At 36.5% G+C, this 10,366-nt stretch overlaps 1 protein-coding gene across 1 annotated transcript; it reads right to left on the bottom strand.

Moving 5' to 3' along the window:
* Positions 1 to 1,421: 1,421 nt before the first annotated feature.
* On the bottom strand, positions 1,422 to 3,434 carry LOC117111580. The gene is made up of 5 exons (XM_033254530.1): positions 3,425 to 3,434; positions 3,048 to 3,377; positions 2,846 to 2,899; positions 2,185 to 2,298; positions 1,422 to 1,527 (listed from the first exon to the last, which is right to left on the bottom strand). The coding sequence occupies exons 1-5, from the start codon at positions 3,432 to 3,434 to the stop codon at positions 1,472 to 1,474; spliced, it is 564 nt and encodes a 187-aa protein (XP_033110421.1). The 3' UTR covers positions 1,422 to 1,471.
* Between the last annotated feature and the right edge of the window lie 6,932 nt (positions 3,435 to 10,366).

The raw sequence follows: 10,366 nt of genomic DNA, 5'->3' as shown, positions 1-10,366 counted from the left end.
CATCATCGACCATATTTAGAGCTGAAAAGAAACACCAGAGTGCCTAGATGGTATAAAGAATATATCATTTCGATGTCAGGAGTGATGTTTTACCATACTTGATGTGTTATCGTACTGAATACTCAGTACGTTCCCAAATACTATCCCCAAGTAGCAGTTTGATGTGTTGCCCTACCTGATAATATGATTCAACACTAGCCACTAAGAGCAAGCTTGGTGGACTAGTAGAGACACTAGGGTAGTTTTGTCGGTTATTCCCACCCGAATCACTTAGGAAACTTGTTTTCGTAAGTGTTTGGGAACGTGAGTATTTCAGTACGATAAATTGTCAAGTATGGCAGAAGTAACACTCCAAAGAATATAGTGCAATTGACCATTTGGAGTGTCATCGTTTTGTTGGACTTCATCAACATAATGAGGCGGATGCAGGATTTCGGTAGGGGTGTGCCCGGGCGCAGATCTGTTTTGGAAGGTGCCGGGGGGTGCATTATTTTTTCCCATACAGTTCAGGCAAAAATTATAGAGGAGACTAATTAAGGTCATTTAGGTGAAGTGGGATTAGAAATGCTCGGACACACTGGTACAATTCTATGTATTGTTTTAATCTTGACTTTCGTTCATATTCAATATTAATGAAGGAATAGATTATATAAGCCTAGCAAGCAGGTATACCTATTATTATAAACACTACCGTAATTTTACGATATTCTATACACATGATATGACGTACTGTTTAGGCTGTCTACCCAATTAAATATGGAATAGCCTTATATTTAAAACGATCAAAATCAGATGGAAGTAAAAATAGCTTTCATTAATTGACGGTTCTACAAAAATCCTTAAATGTTACCAACCAATGAATCATGCAAAAGAATACGGAAACACTCACCGCTGTTAACAGGAAGGGATTTTTTTCTCATATAAAAAAAAACTTTTAATTGTAAAATTGTAAGTTAACTGTGTCCGAAGTACTAGTAATTGTTTCCGAGCATTTCACACCCTTCAGAATCAGTAATACTAAGTAATTGGGAGCATACAATCACACACGTCATACTGTAAAGCCTAACTGTAGGCCTAGGCCTACTCAAATACGGTGCCAGATCTAATAGGCCATTAGCCTAATCCGTTTTTTTTATTCTTTCGAAAACCATGCTGTAGGCCTACATAGAATGTGTCTAATTTAGTACTACAATGTTTAAACTGTCTTGACTACCAAGGCTTATTAAGATATTTTGGTCTAGTGACTCCATAGCGTTCATAGCACCCTCTATAATTTCTGCCGCAACTGTGTATGGGGAAAAATTAATGCTGGCAGGCGGCGGGGGTGTGGGGGGGGGACATTTCGTGAGCCCACACCTACCATAATTGGGGCTGAGGTGCAACAATTAGAGGAAAAAGTACCTGTGGAGGGCCGGAAATGACACTTTTATACAGTACAATTCATCATCATCACATCACCATCATAGTCAAGTTAAAGCGCCAACTGATGATATTTTATCAGCGATTTTCGGCAACCACGGCTGAGATCTAATTAATATGTGTGATGTACCATAGAAAATACAACTTAAAAACATTGTGTTTGATGTATGTACCTTTTTCAAAACCATGAGTCCACCACCACCTCAGCCCCACTATGGTTGGGGCTGAGGTGAGACAATTTGGTGAGATAATACCTAGATAGCCGGAAATGACACTTTTATATAATAAAATTCATCATCACACAATTTATGCAGTTTAATTCAACAATTTTCAGGCATCTTCTTCACTCACGAAAAGTGAAGGGGACCAACCCTTTCGCCTAAAAATATGTGGGGTGTGTTCCCCTTTTCCATATGATATGCGTCCATGGGTACGTGAGAGTCCACGCCACTTCAGCCCCAACGTAGTTGCGACTGAGGTGCGAAAATTTCGAGAATATGGACTTCTGGCTGGCCGGAAATTGCACTTTCATACCTTAAAATTCTTACCAATAATTCATATCAACAATGTAATAAAATAATTATTTTTCCTAATATAATTTAGGGGGTGCGATCACACCGTCTGCACCCCGCCCCATGCTTCCGCCCCAGACACATGGACGGGGATTTGCGGGGTGATCCATAAATTGATATTTTGTTATATGAACTGATGATAATGGATTAGATTAATAAATAGTGGCGTGAAGAATAACTTTAAAAACCTTACCCGTTTTTGTTGCCGCCGTTGCTCCAGTTCCATGAATGACTCGGGTTATCACTTCACCCCCAATGGTAACTACCTTGACAATGGTTTCTATCCTCCCTGCAATCAACTTCGTTTCTTGTTTGTTAAAAAAGTACAACTCTCAATTATTTTTCACTCCAACTTTTTGCAACAACACAGAAAATGAGATTACACTTGCTGTAATTATTCTACTCTTATAAGTTATAGGCCCATGTCAGTATCTTTATTGTGCCAAATAAAACAAACAATAAATTGGCAGCAGCTTTATTTTGATGTACAATATGCCTACATAGTAGGCCTATCTAGAAGCAAAGCAAGTAAACATTTATGAAAGAATTTGCAAAATTAAACAACTATGAACATCGTCAAACAACAGTCAAATTACACCATCAAAAAAAACCCATAAGACTTAAATCAACATCAAGACAATTGCATATAAACTTAAACCAAATGGCAGTGAAAACAAACATAAAAACATTTAGGATAAATTACAGGAAAAATTACAAATATATACACAACTCTTACACAACACTTTTAAAGAAAAACATATAAAAATTAAGGGAATGTGGCAATTATAACCAGGTAGTTTATGAATTTGTTGAAACAAAACCAACAAAATGTCTAGTTATGTTAGTCTTCTTACCTTTTACAAACGATTTTACAAACCCGAGTTCTTCTTCGACCGAATCACCTATGCCTGTATACAAAATCAATAAATATTGCAATAGGTCGTGGATATTAGGTACTGTGATATTAAAATACAAGTGGTGTGATAGTACTCTTTTATTTCATTCGGAATGCATTAAGTCAAAAGGTATAAATAGTACAGTTATGTACAATCTTACCAATAGTTACCCTCACTCTGGTTTCGTGCAGCTTTCTAAAGCGCACATGTACGTCACCGAGCATTTTAGCTGTCTTTAGATGATTTTCTGTGTGTTTCTTGTATTCGTTCAGTAGCTTCATAAAATCTTCTGTGCTCTTAGCTTGATTAATTAAAATTTGCTCAGATTTTGTTTCGGCTCTGACAGCCAATTTATCTGCAACAATATCTGCTCCAATATTTGTTACTCCTCCGGCTACACCAGCAGCAGATCCAAGTGCTGCAATTGCTTCTGCTGCAGCACTATCGCTAACTATCGCTAATGCCGTTGCCCCTACTGCAGTTGCTGCTCCTACAACAGACACGGAAGAACCAACTACCTTAGCAATATTTGCATACTTCCTGTCATCACTCAACTCATCTGCAATATCTCTCAAACTTTGTATGGCATTTCTTCTTGCTCTTTTCCATTTCTTGTAAAGCTCTTTTAGATCATCTTTATATGTTGCGTCTTTAAACAGGTCTCTTATGTACTCTCCTGCTATCTTCTCTTTCTCACTAAAATCCACTTCTCGGATTATTAAACTCTTGACAATCGGAAAAAACGGAATGCGGTATTGACCTGATTTACCTAAACACATCCTTGAAATAAGAAGAAACTATATGAATTAATAGGAGTGATGTTTTGCCCTACCTGACGTGTTATCGTACTGAATACTCAGTACGTCCCCAAATTCTAGCGAACACAATTCGCAAGTAATTTGGTTGGGAATCGAACCCACGACCTCCAGGTATCTAGCCTGATGTCTTAACTACTAGACCAAGCGCAAGCTCGGTGGTCGTACTGAGTATTCAGCACGATAACCAGGCCCGTAGCCAGAGGGGGTCAGAGGGGTCGGACGACCCCCCGGCTGGGGTCACCCTTTTCCATGCCAAATATTTTTCTCATAGAGCTGCTAGACCTATAGCCTGTGGCCTGTGGATCTATCTCAGACCAAAATGATCTGAATGATGGCTGAAGCAGGGGAATCCCCACTGTGAGTTGATAGTCATGTACTGCATTTACACACAATGTATCAAGCAGCACATGCCATAGAGCATATGTGCCTACGGTACACATTGGGTCGCGAAGGCACCCGTATAAAAAGGTCATCTTTGGCTAAAAAAAGACCCACCTCCTTGGAAGTCTGGCTACGGGCCTGATAACATGTCAGGTAGGGCAAAATATCACTCCTATGATATTTTCCTGAGGCAAACTCGCATCGGAATATATAAATTATCGATGTCAAGATGCATTAAAGCCTAGCACATTATGGTTAAACCTATATAAATACGTTTGGCTTTAAAAGCTAAATGTGGTATGAGAGTGTTTGAGTGTAATTTAAAATGAAAACCAATTCAATTAAATTAATCTAAATATTTAAATTGTGATATATAGTATTGAAGAATTCACGTTTGTTTATACATCAATAATAAATAAGCCGTTATGACTACAGGATTTTTTATATTATTATTGAATTTATTTGAAACACAATAAAGGCTTAATAGTAAAATCCTAATGCCAAATTCTAAATTCAGAATACAGACAAAAATAAAAAAAAAAATTATTGTAAAAAATCTATGCCATAATATCTTACTTTGAACCTGTCGCGATGTCCAAAGCACAGGCAATCAGGGTTACAGCAATTGTAAAACCTCTCGTAGGAATGGTATAAGGATCGTTTATCCAAGCTCTCACTCTTTCCGTTACTTGTTTATTGCCATGTTTTTCAACAAGTTGCAAGATTAACTTTGAGATTTCAGGCTTCCAGAGGTTAATCCCGATTTTAATTTCCTTGACCACTGCAAAACACAAAATTCATTCCATTAAAGTATGCTTACGTAATTTAACTTGATACACTAGACTTATTCTACAGCTGTGGTCTACCCACAAGGATACTGTCTACACCCCTGGTTCTTAATTGAATTATTTGAAGGGCCAAATAATTTTTAGACTTGATGTCACGGGCTATAGAAAATCTTCTTGTATACATGGACCTAAGGTAAAATTCTGAGATGGTGTGGCTGAAGCCCCCTGTTGTGGCCGCACATACCTTTGAGGTTTATTTGGCAATTTCAATTTCTATACTATTTTAATTGTACTACAGCACACTATTAGGACACTTCAATTCATTACAATTTTTGCACCAAAAGATTGATATGATATTTTTCCAAAATAATTGGGACACTTAATTTTCCAACATTTCTTTCTTATTGATGATCTTTCATTTGTTGCTTGTGTAAAACCATCAAAAAACATTTGACCAACGGCAAGGGAGGAGCGATGTCCCGGATCCTGTTAAGGGGTCCAGGGGGAAAAGTCCCCGGAATTTTAACAATTTAGTGTGCTTAAGGTCTACAGGCTCATATTCTGTAAAAGTTACATATGATTATTTTTTCCCTAGGAATGTGTTGAGTTCTCCTTTAACGGGAATCTGCCTCCACAACTGGCACCACCACTTACTTTCAATTAATTGATTAATTTGTTGGGAACTGACGGTTTTAAGTGGCATGATAAGTAGTAATAGTTATAGTGTCATTTGAGGAAATTTCACCCTGTTTTCACAAATAGTATATAGTAATGTAAATTCCTATTCCAATGTAATGTCAATTCCTTTTCTAAAAGGCGATCTTTTTTTCTACACAATTTCCTATAGTAGTGCATTAACGGAAACAGGATTTTCAAAAAGATGGCTCCAAACACGTTGAGGCCTGACCATGGCATGACGAATAATGAAAATCCGATAGATTTGAGGGTACATGACGTATAGTGAAATTAGCCAATGAGATACGTACCCAGACAGTTCCGGGTACATGACGTCTTAGTGAGATTAAACAATGAGCAACGTGTCCATCGAGATAAGGGCTGGTGAGTAATGAAAAATCGTGATATGTACGGGTCCGTGATATCTGAGTGACGTTTGTTTATTCTTTGTTTAAAGTGGGGTGTATGTTTTAATAACAGTTGTAAAATAATATATTTAAAATAATGGTAGTACTGTAATAAAAAATTATAATGATGAAAATTATAATATTCGTAAATAATTAGGACTATAATAATGATAATAATAAAAATGCTTGGATTAACGTATGTTTGTTGATGGTAGTGTAGGCTCTATAAAATAAGGAGATGTAGGAGACTTGATTATCTTTCCATTACAACAAAAATAAACTATTATAAGTTCGTGTTACTCTACGTCAGGTGCGTTTTTATCTGTATTATTTTTTCAAACATGTCCGGAAAAACCGAATCAACTGCTACTACCAACTCTGGGGTTATTCGAGGAAAAAATATAAACATGGAAACTGAAAGAATTGCACGAGAAATCAATTCATCGTTTGTAGCATATAAACTAGGCAATGATATGGAATATAGAGGAGATATGAACTGTAATTTTTTCAAATATTGCGAAAAGATGTATAATGCATGCGATGAACATATTTATAATTTGACAAGAGAAGTATCGCTTGATTCAAATGAGAATATTGAGACGTTTTTAAAAGACGTTTTAACAGAGATGTTTAGTGATAATATCATAAACTGGGGCCGTATAATTATGGTGTTTGTGATTTGAGCGAAATTAGCTGTGTTATGTAAACATAGAAACAGAACTGATTTGATTGATCAAGTAATACAGAGTGTAGACAAATTCGTGAAGACGGAATTTTTGGAATGGATTAATTTGAAAGGAGGATGGGTAAGTAAAATTTGTTCGTGTTAAAAATCGTTGATTAATAAATTCAAACTGCAATTTGCTTCTCTCTCTATATTTTATATGTACTATTTATTTATTTTATTTAGACCAATTTATCTATTTATGTATTTTCAGAAAAAATTCCATCAATCGTATACTGAACACAATAGGATTACAGAGACTCCTCTAATCAACGTTTCGCTGGGGATAGCGTCAAGTTTTGTAGCAACTTTATTTCTATTAAAAAATTTTTGTCAAGGATGATAGCCACCCCTAGCTTTAATTGTTTTGTGTATTATTTGGATAATAGCAACGATTTCTACCGTCACCAAGGAGGTTATGTATTCACCGATGTCACCATCTGGGTGTCTATTCCAGTTTGTTTTTGCTGCGAAGCAGCCAATTCATATTCTTGACAGCAATTTGACCTCTGAAAGGTCATTGTTTGTCAAAAAACGAGTGCCTAAGACGACTGAAAAGCGGAGTTTCCTTATTTCGTTCTGCCGGGTAAAATCAATTACTTTAGGCGACGTTTGTAGACTAGCCTAATCGTACCAACGTCCGCATGTCCCGCAAGCCTTATCCTACTCTAGGCCTAGACTAGCTAGGATGGTATAGGCCTAGCCTTGAAGACGAAGGTCCCAATGAAAAACAACGTCGCTCTTTGATAGCTAACATTGTCTATTTAACATCACAATAATTCGATATTGGACCTATAGTTGTTTTTTGAATTGTACTCCACATAATCTCAGCCGATACCTCGCACAACTGGCTAACGTCTCGTATCCATTGTCGTGACGTCATGGCTCGCTGGCTCACACTTGTGATGTGTCTCGCACTTGTGATCAAATAACAAGCTGGCTCGCACTTTGGCAACACTCTTTGGCAGTCAACTCGCCCCTAGAAAACCCGCCCTTGGAAACTTGCCCCATAAAAAAAATGTACACTTCCTAGACCATGCAGTCTTCAACATAAAAATTGTAACCTTTGGTAATCAACTACATTTTCCCCATATATATATATTTTTAAACTTTATTTTAAAAAACCTAAACCATAATTCACCACACTATAGACACTTTTTGACAAAAATGAAAAATTACGACTTTGTTACCCAATGAGAAGTGTTCTAATATAGACAATGGGTCGTGTTTCATATTATTTGTTATAGTTTTATTATTCATTATTTTCAATTGACTTGCATAAATAATTTTGTTCAAAGAACATTTATATGCAGTTGTACTTCGCAGCACTTCACTTGCAATTTGCAATTTCTAGTTATATCTAGTATCTTTGTTGAGAATTGATAATAAAATACGCGACGACTTGGTAACGAAAGTTTGGCACAAGTTTTTTTAGATCCAGCTGTAGGGGGCGTCCCATTTTTCGTATTCCCACCATTCATTTCGGTGGAACACGGTGGAACACTTTTTTTGTGTGGAGAACTCTATCTTGTATTTCTAGTATCTTTGGTACTCATACATAGCACTTCGCCATCTTGTCAGCACTCTAGTTGTTTAATAGCTCTATGTAATTTTTGCAGAGCTAGCTGTTTATGGCGTTGCTAACGAACAGGTTATGGCCCAAGTCGTCCTAGCGTGACGAACCGAGCGAATCATCTCAGAGGGCGAAATTACTATGCTTTTTGTTCGGAAGTAAAAACAATAAATTTTGGCTTTGTGAATTAAGATCGCATATGGTGTAGCCTAGACCCCGTGCCTAGGCTTATTTTATTGATAGTTTGGGCATCGAATCTTACGAAAGCCTATTAGGGCCACTGAAATATATATTTTTATGTCGTAATTACGACTTATTATGTCGAAATTTCGACATCGTATGTCGTAATTACGACTTATTATGTCGAAATTTCGACATACTATGTCGTAATTACGACTTATTATGTCGAAATTTCGACATAATATGTCGAAATTTCGACATACGTATGTCGTAATTTCGACTTAATATGTCGTAATTACGACTTATTATGTCGAAATTTCGACTTATTATGTCGAAATTTCGACATATTATGTCGAAATTTCGACATAATAAGTCGTAATTACGACATACGTATGTCGTAATTTCGACATATTTATGTCGTAATTACGACATAGGCTTGGGCTACTGTACGTATTGTTTCTCGTCAGCTTCACTTATGTACAATTGAAAAGTTGTGACTTGCAGTTGAGTGATATTTTAATTTTGAATTTCATATTTTCAGTCATAATTTCAAAATTCTGAATACATATGTCCCCAAAAGATCAAATAGCTAAAAAGTACATTTTGAAAAATGTGTAAGTTGAGTGGGTTTTTCATCACAGGGCAGAAATAAATTAAATATAAAAATACTGTTTTAATAATGATAATATAAATAGTAACTAGAATTACTCCTTTTACGCTACGTAGTAAAAGGATAGCCTCCCAGCGGTGCAATTTTGTCCGGTACAAAATGTTTAAATATTTTGAATTCTGAAAATGTAAAAGCATTTTGAATTTGTTTAGGATAGGCTAATAGGTTGGACCGAAAGGGTGGTGACAACGGAATGGAACGACGAAGTGGGACATGGTATGGAGAAATGGGGTTGGGAAACGTGGTATGGGTAATGAGTTCCCTCCTGCGCACACACCATATTCGGGGGCGGATCAAGAGATGTCGACAAAAGTGGGGTGGGGGTGGGTTGACAGAAAGGGGGATGGGGAAAAAAGTTGGGCCAATCGACATAACACTACAGGGGATCCAGGGGAATTCCCCGCTAACTTTTTTGTTTGTTTTAAAGACTGAAATAACCTCTGATGCCTTTTTGGCGATCGGTTTTTTTTTCTTATTTTTATTTAATTTATTTACCAAATTTTTATAGCGCCCTTCTCATGAGTACTCATGTTCAAAGGCGCTTTACATTAAGAATACACCCACACCCTACTACGGACCGGTACCGTCACCAAAATGTAATCATATCTTTACTGGGTTATGCCTAACACTCCCTCTTATTTTCATTTATGTGAGTGCAGCCGTTTTTGATATATGTTGCACACAAAAAATACCACACGAAAATACCAAAACGTTACACACACACACCCCAAAACCCCACCCACACACACAAACGTTAACACCCGAAATTACTACAAAGAAATGTCATTATTTTTAAGAAACTAGAAAATAAAATTAATATCCTTTGCAGCGGTAAAAATGAGTACACGTTAATCATGGGCGGAGATATGATATGTATTTTACAATACAAACTAAATCAGACAAACAGTATAAACCCCAATGGCAAATATCCCCACCACTGACGCAGGGCCATCGGAACCACACCGGCCGCACATGCTTTGGCCGGAAGACTTTTTTCCAATTGTATTACTTTTAAAAATAAATATATTCTGATACCTGAAGTTAATATTAATGTTAGCATTAAATTGACTTTTTAATGTTGTATACCGTATTTAAACAAAAATCCACCATTTTTTATTCACCGTTTTTGTATTTCCCATGTACATTTCAACTCTTTTGACAATCCTTAACTTTAGTAATTAAAATTGATTTTTAAAATCTTTAGAGATATACATATAAATAGTGGCCCAAGCCTATGTCGTAATTACGACATACGTATGTCGT

This window comes from Anneissia japonica, unplaced genomic scaffold (genome assembly GCF_011630105.1).
Source record: "Anneissia japonica isolate Jap-2015-1 unplaced genomic scaffold, ASM1163010v1 scaffold847_len35154_cov120, whole genome shotgun sequence".
Lineage (NCBI taxonomy): Eukaryota > Metazoa > Echinodermata > Crinoidea > Comatulida > Comatulidae > Anneissia > Anneissia japonica.
This window is presented reverse-complemented; position numbering and strand designations above follow the sequence as displayed.

What these genes read in the sequence shown, in the direction of transcription:
- LOC117111580 (XM_033254530.1), bottom strand. An exon ending in CAGAGTGAGGGTAACTATTG is followed by an intron (nt 2,900 to 3,047) that starts GTAAGATTGTAC and finishes TTTTGTATACAG; the next exon opens with GCATAGGTGATTCGGTCGAA. An exon ending in TGTAAAATCGTTTGTAAAAG is followed by an intron (nt 2,299 to 2,845) that starts GTAAGAAGACTA and finishes TTAACAAACAAG; the next exon opens with AAACGAAGTTGATTGCAGGG.